The sequence below is a fragment of the Tachyglossus aculeatus genome, chromosome 6 (genome assembly GCF_015852505.1).
Source record: "Tachyglossus aculeatus isolate mTacAcu1 chromosome 6, mTacAcu1.pri, whole genome shotgun sequence".
NCBI lineage: Eukaryota > Metazoa > Chordata > Mammalia > Monotremata > Tachyglossidae > Tachyglossus > Tachyglossus aculeatus.
This window is the reverse complement of record NC_052071.1, coordinates 36615819-36633687: the sequence shown is the minus strand read 5'-3', so window position 1 is coordinate 36633687 and position 17869 is coordinate 36615819. Positions and strand designations below refer to the sequence as shown.

Sequence of the window (17869 nt, the reverse complement as noted above, 5' to 3'; positions counted from 1 at the left end):
GGTAAAATACCTGTTCTCCTTCTTCTGAGACTGTGAGCTCCGTGTGGGACAGGGACTTTGATCTGCTTGTCATGTCACCGTAATGCTTACTCCAATGCTGGGTACATAGCAGTGACTTACCAAACAAATACTACTTCAGCGTGGCTCATTGGATAGAGCACGGGCTTGGGAGTCAGAGGTCAAGGGTTCAAATCCCAGCTCCCCCGATTGTCAGCTGTGTGACTTTGGGCCAGTCACTTAATTTCTCTGTCACTTAACTTCTCATCTGTAAAATGGGGATTAAGACTGTGAGCCCCCCGTGGGACAACCTGATCACCTTGTATCCTCTCCAGCGCTTAGAACAGTGCTTTGCACATTGTAAGCACTTAACAAATGCCATTATTGTTATTATTATTATTAGGAAGCCAGGGGAAAGCAAGAAACTCACATTCCCAGAGGCAGCTCTAGGAAACAGCATGGTCTAGTGGCTAGAGCACGGGCCTGGGAATCAGAAGGTCATGGGTTCTAACCCCGGCTCAGCCACTTGTCTGCTGTGTGGCCTTGGGCAAGTCACTTCTCTGTGCCTCAGTTACCTCATCTGTAAAATGCGGGTTAAGACCCTGAGCCCCATGTGGGACAGGGACTGTGTCCAACCCAATTTGCTTGTATCTAACCTGGCGCTTACTACAGTGCCTGGCACATAGTAAGTGCTTAACAAATACCGTTATTATTAATCAATCAATCGTATTTATTGAACGCTTACTGTGTGCAGAGCACTGTACTAAGCGCTTGGGAAGTACAAGTTGGCAACATATAGAGACAGTCCCTACCCAACAGTAGGCTCACAGTCTAAAAGGAGGAGACAGAGAACAGAACCGAACATACCAACAAAATAAAATAAATAGAATAGATATGTACAAGTAAAATAAATAAATAAATAACTAGAGTAATAAATATGTACGAACATATATTATTGTTGTTATTATTATAGCCCAGGGTGACCTGGATTTGGACTTTGGGCACCTGGATTAGCCTCTCCAGTCTTTTGAAGTCGCAGGTACTCTCTATTTCTGGGAGGGGGAAGCAGGTGTGGGTTACCTCAGAGAGGTTTACATCCACTCCGAATAGATCCAGTGTTTTGGGGGAACTTGAGGAACCCAGGATCACCCTAGGGAGGAGCCAAGTCACTGGGGAAATTCCAGAAGTGACCCAGATTCCAAGAGTCCTTCAGGCCGAGTTTGACTTGAGACTCCTTAAGACTGGAGCCTTTTCTTGGGACTGTGCCCAGCCCAGGCCCACCGTGCTTAGGATGAGCCAGGTTGGCTTTTGGGAGTGGATTGAAGTGCCAGTGCCTGCCCAAGAACTCACCCCTTTGTGTTTTTGTGTTCATCTCATTTCCAAGCCCTGCAGACAAGGTGACTGTCTGTGCCTGAGAGAGGAAGCGGCAGGAAATGGCTCCCTGCTGTTCTCTGTGGGGTTGTGTCCTTCTGGTCCTGAAGTAGCGCAGCAAGTTGGCTTTCTTCCACTGGGCAGGGGAGAGAAGGGAGAAGCAGAGAAGAGAACCTGCGTGGCCTAGTGGAAAGATCGTGGGCCTGGGATTCAGAGGATCTGGGTTCCAGTCCAGCTCTGCCACTTGTCTGCTGTGTGACCTTCACTTCTGTGGGCCACAGTTAGCTCATCTGCAGAATGGGGATTAAGACTGTGAACCCCCTGTGGGAGTCTCTCAAGATTCAGTTCTGAGTCCCCTTCTATTCTTCGTCTACACCCACTCTCTTAGAGAACTCATCTGCTCCCAAGGCTTCAACTACCACCTCTAGGTGGATGATCCCAAATCTCCCTCTCCAACCCTGACCTCTCTCTTTTTCTTCTCCCCCTGCCTTCAGGACTTCTCTACTTGGCTGTCCTACACCTCAAATTTACCATGTCCAAAACAGAACTCCTCATCTTTCCACCCAAACCCTGTCCTCCCCACCTTTTCCATAACTGTAGACAACACCACTCTCCATGCTGTCTCATAAGCCCGTAAACTTGGCATGATTCTCAATTCTTCTTTCTCATCCAACTCACATAGTCAGTCTGTCACCAAATCCTGCCCGTTCTACCTTCACAATTTGTTAAAACCTGGCCTTTTCACTCCATTCATTCATTCAATCATATTTATTGAGCGCTTACTGTGTGCAGAGCACTATACTAAGCGCTTGGGAAGTACAAGTCATCCAAACTGCTAGTACACTGATTCAAGCCTTATCATATCCTGCCTTGACACCGGCCTCCATCAGTCAGTCAATCATATTTATTAAGCGCTTACTGTGTGCAGAGCACGCTTGGGAGAGTACAATATAACAGGTTCCCTATATATATACATATGCATACATATATACATATATATATACACATACTATATATATACACACACACACATATATATACATATACATATATATATATATGTATATATATCGTTCTCTGCCCACAACAAGCTTACAGTCTAGAGGATTGTACAGTCTCGCTGACCTCCCTGCCTCCTGTCTCTTCCCACTCCAGTCCTTACTTCACTCTGCTGCCTGGATCAATTTTTTTTAAAAAACATTCTGTACATCTCCCTACTCCTCCCAAAACTCCAGTGGTTGCCCATCCACCTCCGCATCAACCAGAAGCTCCTTATCCATCAGCTTTACGACACTCAATCGTCTCGCCCCCTCCTATCTTACCTCACTGATTTCTTACTACAACTCAGGCCTTATACTCTCCTCCTCCAACACCAGCTTATTCACACTACCTCCTTCTGGTCCATCTCACCACCGGCCCCTTGTCCACATCCTCCCTCTGGCCTGGAACTCCCCCCACCTTCATATATGACAGACCACCACTCTCCCCATTGTCAAAACCTTACTAAAAATCACATCTTCCTTCCTTCCTCTCCCCCTCGCCCCCCTCTCCATCCCCCCATCTTACCTCCTTCCCTTCCCCACAGCACCTGTATATATGTATATATGTTTGTACATATTTTATTTATTTATTTATTTTATTTGTACATAGCTATTCTATTTATTTTATTTTGTTAGTATGTTTGGTTTTGTCCTCTGTCTCCCCCTTTTAGACTGTGAGCCCACTGTTGGGTAGGGACTGTCTCTATATGTTGCCAATTTGTACTTCCCAAGCGCTTAGTACAGTGCTCTGCACATAGTAAGCGCTCAATAAATACGATTGATGATGATGATGACATCTTCCCCAAGAGGCCTTCCCCGACTAAGCCCTCATTTCCCCTACTCCCTTTCCCTTCTGCGCCGCGTATGCATTTGGATCTGTACCCGTTAAGCACTTAATATTCACTCCTCCCTCGGCCCCTCAGAACTTATGTATATATCCATAATTTATTGGATAATGGTTATCTTTCCCTCTAGACTGTAAGCCCGTAGGGGGCAGGAAATGTGTCTACCTAGAGTAACAACGTGGCTCAGTGGAGTCAGAGGTCATGGGTTGTGAACCCACTATTGGGTAGGGACTGTCTCTATATGTTGCCAACTTGTACTTCCCAAGCGCTTAGTACAGTGCTGTGCACACAGTAAGCGCTCAATAAATACGATTGATGGTGATGATGGGTTCAAATCCCAGCTCTGCCAATTGTCAGCTGTGTGACTTTGGGCAAGTTACTTAACTTCTCTGAGCCTCATTTACCCTATCTGTAAAATGGGGACTAAGACTGTGAGCCCCAAGTGGGACAACCTACTCACCTTGTAACCTCCACAGCGCTTAGAACAGTGCTTTGCACACAGTAAGTGCTTAATAAATGCCATTATTATTATTATTATTATTAAGTAGCATGGGAGTCAGAGGACCTGGGTTCTAGTTCTGGCTAGATCTTGGGTGAGTCGCTTAACTTCGCTGTGTCTCAGAATCATCTGTAACTGATGTAAGAAGTATTTGCTTGATGTGGAGGGAAATGGGTGGACATTGGAGATTTCAGAATAATGGGGAGATGCATTTTGAGCAGACTTTGGGCAAGTTACTTAACTTCTCTGGGCCTCAGTTACCCTATCTGTAAAATGGGGACTAAGACTGTGAGCCCCAAGTGGGACAACCAGCTCACCTTGTAACCTCCGCAGTGCTTAGAACAGTGCTTTGCACACAGTAAGTGCTTAATAAATGCCATCATTATTATTATTATTATTATTATTATTAAGTAGCATGGGAGTCAGAGGACCTGGGTTCTAGTCCTGGCTAGATCTTGGGTGAGTCGCTTAACTTCTCTGTGTCTCAGAATCATCTGTAACTGATGTAAGAAGTATTTGCTTGATGTGGAGGGAAATGGGTGGACATTGGAGATTTCAGAATAATGGGGAGATGCATTTTGAGCAGACTTTGGGCAAGTTACTTAACTTCTCTGGGCCTCAGTTACCCTATCTGTGAAATGGGGACTAAGACTGTGAGCCCCAAGTGGGACAACCAGCTCACCTTGTAACCTCCGCAGTGCTTAGAACAGTGCTTTGCACACAGTAAGTGCTTAATAAATGCCATCATTATTATTATTATTATTATTATTATTATTAAGTAGCATGGGAGGCAGAGGACCTGGGTTCTAGTCCTGGTTAGATCTTGGGTGAGTCGCTTAACTTCTCTGTGTCTCAGAATCATCTGTAACTGATGTAGGAAGTATTTGCTTGATGTGGAGGGAAATGGGTGGACATTGGAGATTTCAGAATAATGGGGAGATGCATTTTGAGCAGCAGTTCAAGAAGCTGATCGATACAACAGTCTGTATTATAGACTGAATGTAGGGAGAGTGGCTAGAAACGGAGACCAACATCAATCGTATTTATTGAGCGCTTACTGTGTGCAGAGCACTGTACTAAGCGCTTGGGAAGTACAAGTTGGCAACATATAGAGACAGTCCCTACCCAATAGTGGGCTCACAGTCTAAAAGACCAGTGAGGAGGCAGATAGATTAGCTGTCTAATGGAATTCTCCAACATTTTCTAACCCTTAGAGAACAAAGTCCAAATGTGTCTAGTGGTCTCAGGTAAGAGCCAATGGAAAATTGGGGACCTGAGCTGGATAGGATATGGGGCTACCCATCCTCCTTGCCATTCTGAATCAGTGGATCCTCCATTATATTCTTTTGGAGTAGGAAATAATGTTATGACTGAATTGGGGCCCAGGCTGGTCACTCGTTAGCCCCATGTAAGTAGGGAGCGTGATGGAATATGGGGGCCTGGTGGACTCCCCATTGGCCTGCAGCCAGAGAGTTAGAACAGGCCTGTTCCCTGGATCCAGATCTGGGGGTGTGGGATGGAAGGAGCGCAGGGCTCTGGACTCCTGTCCTCTTCCTAATTTGGCAGTATGCCCGGAGGTTGGGTGCATAGCTTCTATTGGAAGAGCTGGGGATCTAGAGGAAGAAGGGGGATGCCAAATTTTAATTCTGCATATTCCGAGAGAGGTCATTCTAGGGAAGAAAGCCAGGTTGGTCAATGAGAAGACCAAATCCCTAGATTATATTTCTCACCTGCTGAAAGATCTTCACTTTTTGGTTCTTCACTTTATTATTATTAATGATAATTATATTAATTTATATTAATTAATAATTATATTACTTTATTAATTATATTAATAATGATATTTATTGAGTGCTAACTGTGAGCGAAGCACCAAACTAAGCACTTGGGATAGTACAACTTAACATCAGACAATTCCCTGCCCACAACTATCCCTTCATCTCCAGGAGGAGTGTTCGGAGCCCAGTATCTATCACCAATTTATCGATCGATCGATAGTGAGATGGGGAACTCTACTTCCCATTGTTTGTTTTCCTCCCCCTCCCCCTTTCTCTTCTTCCAGTCTCCTTTTTTCATTCTTCTCACTCCTCTTTTTCCTTCTCTTTCTCCTCCTAGAATCAACCCACCCTAATTTGGGATTTTGTCCCCTTCTTAACGAGCACCAACCTCCTTTCCAAATCTTCCGCTGGCCCCCCCCGGGTCCCAGTAGACCCCTTAAGCCCCTCTCTCACTGACTCCGCTCCCCACGCCCCAAGTTGCTAGAGCAGCAGCAGCATCATAAGACCACTGCGTCAAGGGGAGTAGGAGTTACTCTGGCTCCACTCGCCCACACCTCGTTCTCTCATGAAGGAAAACGTTTGCTTTTAGGCCTGTCCTCCTTCTCTCCTTTTCTCCCACTCTTCCCAGGCCTGGCGGTGGGGAGGGCTGGGCCTTGGTGGAGAGGAGAGAAGCTCAGCAGGGGACAGGCCCCCAGGGTCTTGCGGAAAGGCAGCCGAATCAGCCCAGTTGACAAAGGCCACTAGGCCCGATAGCCTCCGCCAGCCCAGCCTGCTGAAAGCACCATCTCTCTCCCTTCTGCTCTAGGCTATTTATTTCTTTCTTTATTTATGATGGCATTTTTTAAGCGCTTACTATGTGCAGAGCACTGTTCTAAGCGCTGGGGGGGGGATACAAGGTGATCAAGTTGTCCCACGTGGGGCTCACAGTCGTAATCCCCATTTTACAGGTGAGGTCACAGGCTCAGAGAAGTTAAGTGACTCGCCCAAGGTCACACAGCGGACGTGTGGCGGAGCTGGGATTCTTGAGGAGACTTGGCCAGGGGGCCTGAGGAGGGTTCCAGCTCTTGCCCAGACTCTCGTCGATAGGATGCCCTCCCTCAGAATAGAGAAGCAGGGTGGTCGAGTTGAAAATGCGTGGGGCTGGGAGTCATAGGGCCTCGGTTCTAATCCTGGTTCCGGCACATGCTTTGTATCCTTGGGGAAGTCACTTAACTTTTCTGTGCCTCAATTCCCTCATCTGCAAAGAGGGGATTCAATACCCGTTTTCCTCCCCCTACTTAGACTGTGAGCCCTGTATGGGACCTGATTATCTTGTATCTACCCCAGTGCTTAGTACAGTGTTTGGCACATAGTGCTTAACAAATACCACAGTTATAAATATGCACAGCATCCCCCTTGTTCCAGTAGACGCCAGCTTCTCCCATAGAAACTGTGCATCCAACCCCCAAGCTCACTGTCAGCTTAGGAGGAGGACACAGGAGTCCAAGGTTCCCACGTATGGGACCTGATTATCTTGTATCTACCCCAGTGCTTAGTACAGTGTTTGGCACATCGTGCTTAACAAATACCACAATTATAAATACACACAACATCCCCCTTGTTCCACTAGACGCCAGCTTCTCCCATAGAAACTGTGCACCCAACCCCAAGCTCACTGTCAACTTAGGAGGAGGACACAGGAGTCCAAGGTTCCCAAGTATGGGACCTGATTATCTTGTATCTACCCCAGTGCTTAGTACAGTGTTTGGCACATCGTGCTTAACAAATACCACAATTATAAATACGCACAACATCCCCCTTGTTCCACTAGACGCCAGCTTCTCCCATAGAAACTGTGCAACCAACCCCCAAGCTCACTGTCAACTTTGGAGGAGGACACAGGAGTCCAAGTTTTCCATGTATGGGACCTGATTATCTTGTATCTACCCCAGTGCTTAGTACAGTGTTTGGCACATCATGCTTTACAAATACCACAATTATAAATACGCACAGCATCCCCCTTGTTCCACTAGATGCCAGCTTCTCCCATAGAAACTGTGCCCCCAACCCCCACGCTCACTGTCAGCTTAGGAGGAGGACACAGGAGTCCAAGGTTCCCACGTATGGGACCTGATTATCTTGTATCTACCCCAGTGCTTAGTACAGTGTTTGGCACATCATGCTTTACAAATACCACAATTATAAATACGCACAGCATCCCCCTTGTTCCACTAGATGCCAGCTTCTCCCATAGAAACTGTGCCCCCAACCCCCACGCTCACTGTCAGCTTAGGAGGAGGACACAGGAGTCCAAGGTTCCCACATATGGGACCTGATTATCTTGTATCTACCCCAGTGCTTAGTACAGTGTTTGGCACATCGTGCTTAACAAATACCACAATTATAAATACGCACAGCATCCCCCTTGTTCCACTAGACGCCAGCTTCTCCCATAGAAACTGTGTCCCCAACCCCCACGCTCACTGTCAGCTTAGGAGGAGGACACAGGAGTCCAAGGTTCCCACGTATGGGACCTGATTATCTTGTATCTACCCCAGTGCTTAGTACAGTGTTTGGCACATCGTGCTTAACAAATACCACAATTATAAATACGCACAGCATCCCCCTTGTTCCACTAGACGCCAGCTTCTCCCATAGAAACTGTGTACCCAACCCCAAGCTCACTGTCAACTTAGGAGGAGGACACAGGAGTCCATGGTCCCATGTATGGGACCTGATTATCTTGTATCTACCCAAGTGCTTAGTACAGTGTTTGGCACATCGTGCTTAACAAATACCACAATTATAAATACGCACAGCATCCCCCTTGTTCCACTAGACGCCAGCTTCTCCCATAGAAACTGTGCCCCCAACCCCCACGCTCACTGTCAGCTTAGGAGGAGGACACAGGAGTCCAAGGTTCCCACGTATGGGACCTGATTATCTTGTATCTACCCCAGTGCTTAGTACAGTGTTTGGCACATCGTGCTTAACAAATACCACAATTATAAATACACTCAACATCCCCCTTGTTCCACTACTGTGCATCCAACCCCCAAGCTCACTGTCAATTTAGGAGGAGGACACAGGAGTCCAAGTTTCCCATGTATGGGACCTGATTATCTTGTATCTACCCCAGTGCTTAGTACAGTGTTTGGCACATCGTGCTTAACAAACACCATAATTATAAATACACACAGCATCCCCCTTGTTCCACTAGATGCCAGCTTCTCCCATAGAAACTGTGTACTCAACCCCAAGCTCACTGTCAACTTAGGAGGAGGACACAGGAGTCCATGGTTCCCATGTATGGGACCTGATTATCTTGTATCTACCCCAGTGCTTAGTACAGTGTTTGGCACATCGTGCTTAACAAATACCACAATTATAAATACGCACAGCATCCCCCTTGTTCCACTAGATGCCAGCTTCTCCTATAGAAACTGTGCACCCAACCCCCAAGCTCACTGTCAACTTAGGAGGAAGACACAGGAGTCCAAGGTTCCCAGACATTGCATTCCATCTATGCCACACCCCTATCTTGGTATCCGGGGAACAGCCCTGCCCTAATTTACTTCCTGAGTGACCCTATACCCTGATGCCAGTGGGGAGAAACGGAGGCTAGAAGCCAGCGAACTTCCCGGTGGGGAATTAGAGGGCGAGGAAGCAAGGAGTTTATGGGGTAGAGGAGGGAGGTGTGGGCAGAGATGGAAGACTGGGGGAGGAGGTGCTGCGGTTCCTGGGAAGAACACCTGGCTCGTATGGGGAAAATCGAGGGAAGCAGGGGTGTGAGACTTGGGCGTGTGGGGGTGCAAGGCCAAGGAGAAAAGCTGCAGGAAATGGAGGCAGGGGGAGCAAGGGATAAGGAGGAGGTGCAAACATAGCAAATTACCCAAAAAATTGACTCCCCCCCAGTTTCTTCCAAACCTCCCCCCAGTTCCTTCCAAACCTCGCTTTAGTAGCTTCTCCAAATCTTCGTTGGCATTTTCCAAAACCCAGAGAGACGGAGGGCCACTTCTGTTTCCAGTGAACAGGCAGCCCATGGAGGGCCCTTTGGCTTTCTTTCCTATTGAGTCTCTAATTCCGGGAACTGATTCTTATTCCGATCCTTTGCATTAAGACCTGGCTTAAGGAGACGTCATATCCCCATCCCCATTCCAGGTTCAGATCTGCTAAGTCTTTCCTAAGTCCAATTGGCCACTAACTGTATATTCTTAGATTTTTTTATTGGTTTTAGATTGTAAGCCCCACAGAGGCAAGGATTGGGTCTAATTCCCCACTGTGTATTCTTTCCCAGCACTTAGTACGGTGCTCTGCAGATAGTAAGCCCTTAATAAATACTATTGCTACTTGCTACTACTTTTTCTTAAGTAGACTAAGGAGTTGGAATGCTGACATTCTGGGGAGGGGTTAACTAGAGCCCAAGAGAAAGGGTCTGCCCCACTCCTAATTAATAGACAGAGTGAGAACTTTGCTTAATAGAGAGAATGGCCTAGGAGAGCCTCAAAAAGTGAAGCCTTGGAATCTAACCCCGTCTTTGCTTCTCTCTTTCCTTTCCTTTCAGGTCTGATGGTGAGAATTCCCGAACTGTCAGGTCAGTACCTGCTTTCATTCCTTCCTCCCTTCGGCCGGTAGCTCTTATTCTCCTCCTCCAGAGAGTCTGTCTGATTCCGTGTGGCTTCGTGACTTGGAGGTTTCACTGCTGGTATTTGTGACATGACTGCCCAGGCAGTAGGAAGGACTAGGCATTGCAGCCGTAACGAAGGATGTGGTAGGGTGAGGAGCTCTAGAAATGGGGTAAGAACTCTCAGCTCTCATCTCCCTCGCTCTCAGTGGTTGCAGAGATCCTTTTGAGTTTGACATCCTGGCAGGTTTCGGTCCTCCAGAGTTGGCCTGGAAACTCCCATTGTCTGGCACGGAGAGAGTGGGGTTCTTTCTACCTGGGAAGTCAAAGTAAACAGAAAGTTTTTGAAATCCATTAACACCGTCTCCCTGAAGTAAACAGAGTAGACAAAATGAACCCACTCTTGATTCAGGTTGTTCTGTACCTAGATGAACCCAAGCCCAGTTCCCAGCTACACTGATAACCCCAGTATCCTTGGGGAACTCACGTTCCGGCGACCCTGGAACCCAGAACTGGAGCTGCAGTTCTTCCTTGCATATTCCTACATAACCCTAAACCACTTGGACTGTCTGAACGATAAACAGTCATATTCCCTGCCCACAACGAGCTTGCAGTCTCTAGAGGGTTCCAAGAGTCTTTCCCTGCTGGGCTGGATGACAACCGACACTAAATGTGGGCCCCTAATACAGAGTGGGAAATGGATGGCAAGGCCTCTTCTATAACAATAACTGGTATTTGTTAAGTACTTACTGTGTGCTAAGCACTGGGCCAGATACAAGATCATCAGGTCCCTCAGGGGCTCACAGTATAAGAGGGAAAAGAGGTATTGAATCCCTGTTTTGCAGATGACCTTCTGAAATGACTTTCCACCCACCCTTCAGTTTCAACTGTGGAGTTTTCACACAGCTTGCCTAATCAGCTCGGTGATGGAAGGGATGGACGGGAAATAGGTCTTAACTGGAGAGAGCAGGTGATAAGCACCTCTATCAGCCAACCTCTACCAAGAGCTTCTCTGGGAGGTCACTTCACTTTTCTGCATCTCAGGTTTTCAAGTAAACAATGAGGAGGAGTATATTTAGGAAAGATAAATGAGTGATCATCAATCATCTTCAGAAGCACCAGTAGCATCCCTTGGAGCATCTCGAAGTTCATCCCTTCCAAGATCTCAGAGTAGTTTTTCATGTGCTAGCTCATTTATCCTCATACTGGTATGGCAGAGGGGTAAAGTAGGAGAGAGAGAGAGAGAGAGAAGAGAGCACTCTCTCAAGAACTACTGAAAAACGAAAGAGCAGGTCGCACTGGATCATTTGTCATTCAGCAGTGGGCGATTGTAACACAACATAGCTCACCGTTGCCTGGATTGGGTTGTCATTATGGGGTCGCTCACTGGAAGGGGCTGGGCTCGTTACCCTAGGGTCGGTCGCAAATACTGACGTGGAGGTGTGCAATGACAATAACCCTCGTTCCCCTAGACAAAATGGTTGATGGTACTGCTGGGAAGGAGGGCAGGGAGATACAACTCTTTGCTGGTTGCTGAAGACCCCGACTGGTTAAAAAAAGGAGACAGGTCCCAGCAGCCGGGAGCTGCCCGTGGGGAGAGGCCGGCTGAAGGGGGGCGGAGGGAGGGTGGACCAGCTGGCACTGGTTTGGAGCAGGCAGCTCTCCCACGGGCACGTCTGCCATTCTTGTCACCGGGCCTGATGCCGGTGCATGGTGGCTCTAATAATTATTCAGTAGGGGGTACTATATGGGAAAGGGCGGCACTCAACAAATTTCCAGGGATTTCGGCGCTGGCTTCTCCCAAGGCGGGAATGTGGTGGTATCAGGGAAGCTCTAGCACGGTGAGAGGCGGATACCGTGTATTTGTATTGATGTCTGTCTCCCTCCCGCTCTAGACTGTGAGCTCGTTGTGGGCAGGAATTGTCTCTCTTTATTGCTGTACGGTACTTTCCCAAGCACTTAGTACAGTGCTGTGCACACCGTAAGCGCTCAGTAAATACGATTGGATGAATAGAGGAGCAGCGTGGCTCAGTGGAAAAGAGCCCGGGCTTTGGAGTCAGAGGTCATGGTTTCAAATCCCTGTGTGACTTTGGACAAGTCACTTAACTTCTCTGGGCCTCAGTTTACCTCATCTGTAAAATGGGGATTAAGACTGTGAGCCCCCCGTGGGACAGCCTCGTTACCTTGTAACCTCCCCAGCGTGTAGAACAGTGCTTTGCACATAGTAAGCACTTAATAAATGCCATTATCATTACTATTATTATTATTACTATTAAATGTCATGAAAAAAATCGAATGATTGAATGAATTTCTGCCCTGGCCAACCAAAGAAATCATAAGAAGCAGCATGGAGTGGTGAATAGAGATCAAGCCTGGGAGTCAGAAGGGCATAGCTTCTAATCCTGACTTGGCCACTTGTCTGCTGTGTGACCTTGGGCAAGTCACTTCATTTCTTTGTGCCTCATCTGAAAAATGGGAATTGAGACTGTGAGCCCCGGGTGGGAGAGTGACTGTGTCCAACCTGATTAATTTGTATCTACCCCGGCACTTAGAAGAGTGCTTGGGCCATAGTAACCACTTAACAAGTACCATAATTATCACTATTATTATGATGATGATAGGGAGTGGAGGTTAGAAGCAACTGTGAAGAAACAAAAAATAAGAGAAGCATCCGGGGAGAAGAGGTGCTTAGTGGTAGCCTTGGGATTTAGCAGGAAGCACTATTTTAGGAAATGCCCTGCCCCGGAGCGGAGCGCTTCCATCTCAAAGGCTTGGTCCAAGATAGGATCCAGTTTGCAACTGAGGTACTGCCCCCGATCCTGCATTGTGTTAAATCTCCGAGTCAGTTTTAACCATGACTTCTCTCTAGGGCTGTAGGGGAGATTGGGATGTTCAGCTTTCAGTTCGGCAGCTCTCTCCTACCTTTAGCCCCTAAATCCCCCCCGGGCTATATTAGCCAACCGTCCCCTCGAGGGACACCCTTGGCTCTAGGGCTGCTGACAGAAACCAGTGCAGCCTGAATGTAGCCTTCCATGTGTATCCACATGCATATATTCAAACTCATCAAAATGCCAGGCCCACAAACACCAGAATACACAAATCCAGTAGGGCAAAGAGGGGAAGAGCTAAAAAAGGGTGTTCTGCAGGTCCCTCTTCCTCTCTCCCTAGCCTTGGGTAGGTCGACTACAAAGAAAGCTCAGCCTACAAGTATCTTCTTGGATTTTGGGTTGATTTTTTTTTCATCGTATTTGTTAAGCACTTACTATGTGCCAGGCACTGTACTAAGTGCCGGAGTAAATACAAACTTTTCACAATCTCTTTCTCACCTAGGGCTCACAGTCGTATACCCCATTTTACAGATGAGGTAACTGAGGCACAAAGAAATGAAGTGACTCACCCAAGGTCACACAGCAGAGCCAGGATTAGAACTCAGATCCTTTGGAGTCCCAGGCCTGTGCTCTGTCCACTTGGCCATGCTGCTTCCCTTGTTCTTAGGATCAGTTCAACCCTCTGTGAATAAACACACACACACACACACCCTTTTTCCCTGTACAAATTTGACTTTTTCCAGGACTGGCTCCCTTTTGTTAGATCAATCAATCAATCACTCAATCGTATTTATTGAGCGCTTACTATGTGCAGAGCACTGTACTAAGCGCTTGGGAAGTACAAATTGGCATCACATAGAGACAGTCCCTACCCAACAGTGGGCTCACAGTCTAAAAGGGGGAGATCCCAAGGGTTAGATCCCAAGTAAGTTGCAGAAGACAGGATCCAGCTACCCAGCCTCCTCTCCCCTGCCAGTGCCCACTAACCAATCAATTAATCAATCATATTTGATGAGCACTTACCATGTGCAGAGCACTATACTAAGCACTTGGGAGAGTACATCATCATCATCATCAATCGTATTTATTGAGCGCTTACTATGTGCAGAGCACTGTACTAAGCGCTTGGGAAGTACAAATTGGCAACATATAGAGACAGTCCCTACCCAGCAGTAGGCTCACAGTTTAAAAGGGGGAGACAGAGAACAAAACCAAACATACTAACAAAATAAATAGAATAGATATGTACAAATAAAATAAATAAATAAATAGAGTAACAAATATGTACAACTGCCAGACATCACATTCAGAGTGGAGTCCCCTTGGGTTCCGCACCTCAGTTTACCAAGTGATGAAGGGGTCATTCCTTTCTTTCTGAATTCAGTTTCCCCTATAGGAGACTATTTCTTTTCACTCCTACTTGGAGTGTGGAGTGCAACGGAGCGCTACATCCCCTGGAGAGAAAAGCACAGCTGATGGTGCTCTGCCCCTCAGCCCAGAGGACAGACTGAGGCCTGGCCTAAAGATTCAGGTAGAGTTTCGGGCGGCCTCAGATGTTCTCCACGTGGAGAATTATCATGGCCTAGTGGGAAGAGTCTGTGAGCCCACTGTTGGGTAGGGACTGTCTCTATATGTTGCCAATTTGTACTTCCCAAGCGCTAAGTACAGTGCTCTGCACATAGTAAGCGCTCAATAAATACGATTGATGATGATGATGATGATGATGATGAAGAGTCGGGATGAGAGTCAGAGGGCCCGGGTTCTAATTCCGGCTCCGCCACGTACCCACTACGTGAGCTTCGGCAAGTCAGTTAATTTCTCTACACCTCAGTTCCCACGTCGGCAAAATGGGGATTCCAATACCTCTTCTCTCTCCTACTTACACTGTGAGTCCCATGTGGGACCTGGTTATCTTGTAACTACCCCAGCGCCAAGTGCTTGGCAAATAGTAAGTGCTGAAATCACTATTATTACCTCTTAAAAGAGACTTGAACTTGAAACCTTTAGGCAGGCTCAGAGTCGACCTGAACCGGATGGTCCCAGGGAGGAGCGGGAATGATTGGGCCCGTTCTGGCCCAGACTCACCCTCTCAGGGCTGGGCCCAGGGAGGCAAAGTTAGCTTTGCATCCGTCACACATTATTTATTTATTTATTTAATTTATTTCTACATATCTATTCTATTTTATTTTGTTAGTATGTTTGGTTTTGTTCTCTGTCTCCCCCTTTTAGACTGTGAGCCCACTGTTGGGTAGGGACTGTCTCTATATGTTGCCAATTTGTACTTCCCAAGCGCTTAGTACAGTGCTCTGCACATAGTAAGCGCTCAATAAATACGATTGATGATGATGATGATGATGATCACACAACCAATCGCATGTATTGAGCAAGTACTGCGTGCAGAGCACAACAGAATTAGCAGAAATGTTCCCCTGCCCATAAAGAGCTTACAGTCTAGAGCCTCGTATAGGGCTGAGCACACTGGGAGAGGATGTGTCAAGTCGATGATGATAATGAAGTAGGCTAGGACATTTCCGTGACGTTTATCTTCTGCGGTTTTTCTCAGTGTGGGGGGCTGAACACCATAGTTATTGATCTTTGGAAATTATTTTGTTGCTCTTAATGGAGACGTGAGAATTAGTGTGGATCTACATTCAATCTCTTGCCCTGTCCCCCGCCTCTTCTCCCCCTCCTCCCCTAGGCTCCCTGGACTTGTTTTTCTCCTCTCAATTTCTTTTCATCCTCTTTTTCTCTTTTCCGTTCTCTTTTGTTCAGCTTCCTCTTAATCTTTATTTTTTGTATCTATTCTATTTTATTTTGTAGTATGTTTGGTTTCGTCTCCCCCTTTTAGACTGTGAGCCCACTATTGGGTAGGGACCGTCTCTATATGTTGCCAATTTGTACTTCCCAAGCGCTTAGTACAGTGCTCTGCACACAGTAAGCGCTCAATAAATACGATTGATGATGATGATGATGATGATGTTCCCGCTCCCTATTTCCTCCTATTTTTTTCCCCTCGTTTTACCTTCCTGGTTCTTTCCATACATGCCTTCCCTCCCTTTTATACTTTTCTCCGCATAACCTTCTGCAAGTTTTTGCCCTTGCTTATCCATCAACACCTCTGCTAGATCCTGAAGCTACATTTTCCAGAGTTTTATCTATCTCCAGTTCCTTCGTGGAACCCCGCCCCATATGATATGCACGAGAATTTGTGGAGGGAACAAGAACTTATTTCACTCATTCATTCAGTCGTATTTATTGAGCGCCTACTGTGTGCCGAGCACTGGACTCAAAATAAGGGCTTGAGTTGAAGAGAAATGTCATTCTTGAGTCCTATTCCCATTGCTATTTATTGAGCACTTACTGTGTGCAGAGCACTGTACTCAAAATAAGGGCTTGAGTTGAAGAGAAATGTCATTCTTGATTCCTATTCCCATCGCTATTTATTGAGCACTTACTGTGTGCAGAGCACTGTACTCAAAATAAGGGCTTGAGTTGAAGAGAAATGTCATTCTTGATTCCTATTCCCATTGCTATTTATTGAGCACTTACTGTGTGCAGAGCACTGTACTCAAACTAAGGGCTTGAGTTGAAGAGAAATGTCATTCTTGATTCCTATTCCCATTGCTAAGAGGAATGTCACTGGTTAAATCATCATCATCATATCATCAATGGTATTTATTGAGCACTCCCTGTGTGCAGAGCACTGTACTAAGCACTTGGGAGAGTACGATCCCACAGAGTCGGTAATGTTCCCTGCCCACAGCAATCTACAATCTAGAGGAATCCAGGGAGCTGGGGCAGCAGGATTTCAATCGTATTTCAATCGTATTTATTGAGTGCTTACTGTGTGCAGAGCACTGTACTAAGCGCTTGGGAAGCAGCGTGGCTCAGTGGAAAAGAGCCCGGGCTTTGGAGTCAGAGGTCATGGGTTCAAATCCCGGCTCCGCCACTTGTCAGCTGTGTGACTTTGGGCAAGTCACTTAACTTCTCTGGGCGTGACCTCATCTGTAAAATGGGGATTAAGACTGTGAGCCCCACGAGGGACAATTTGATCACCTTGTAACCTCCCCAGCGCTTAGAACAGTGCTTTGCACATAGTAAGCGCTTAATAAATGCCATTATTATTATTATTATTATTGGGAAGTACAAGTTGGCAACATATAGAGACAGTCCCTACCCAACAGTGGGCTCACAGTCTAGAGCAGGATCCCTGATCCCAAGTCCAAATTCACATTCCCTCATTCCACTTGGTCCTCAGGGAATATGAATCAATCAGTTGTATTTATCATCATCAATCATCATCAGTCGTATTTATTGAGCTCTTACTATGTGCAGAGCACTGTACTAAGCGCTTGGGAAGTACAAATTGGCAACAGAGACAGTCCCTACCCAACATTGGGCTCACAGTCACAGTCTATTTATGAGATGAATGAGAATGATGGGAGTGAAGCAACATTCTTCAGGGTTTCACTGCAAGCGTAAAAAATGAGAAACGTAGAAAAAAGCCAGGCGGAGTTACCCCACCACTTACCCACACCTGATACTTACCTTAAAAAGTGCTCTGGGTGGATTTGTGAGTACGCGATTGCTCAGCTGAACTGAAGGTGTAATCATTGTGCCAGTTGCCACAGGCTTAGGGGGGTGAAATGGCAAAGCCTCATAATTTCCTCTGCTTGAGGGAAGGTGGTGACCACAATCAATCAATCAATCGTATTTATTGAGTGCTTCCTGTGTGCAGAGCACTGTACTAAGCGCTTGGGAAGTACAAGTTGGCAACATATAGAGACGGTCCCTACCCAACAGTGGGACCACACCTAAGCCAGTCAGTCAGTCGTGTTTACTGAGCGCTTACTGTGTGCAGAGCACTGTACTGAAGTGCTTGGGAGAGTACAATATAACAATAAACAG

General features: G+C 46.7%; 1 protein-coding gene across 1 annotated transcript in view; it reads left to right on the top strand.

Moving 5' to 3' along the window:
* Window positions 1-17869, top strand: part of IQSEC2 (IQ motif and Sec7 domain ArfGEF 2) — a 133815-nt gene that overhangs the window by 15222 nt on the left and 100724 nt on the right. The window contains 1 exon segment of the mRNA XM_038747655.1: window positions 10074-10103. Within this exon segment, the coding sequence (XP_038603583.1) occupies window positions 10074-10103 (30 nt within the window).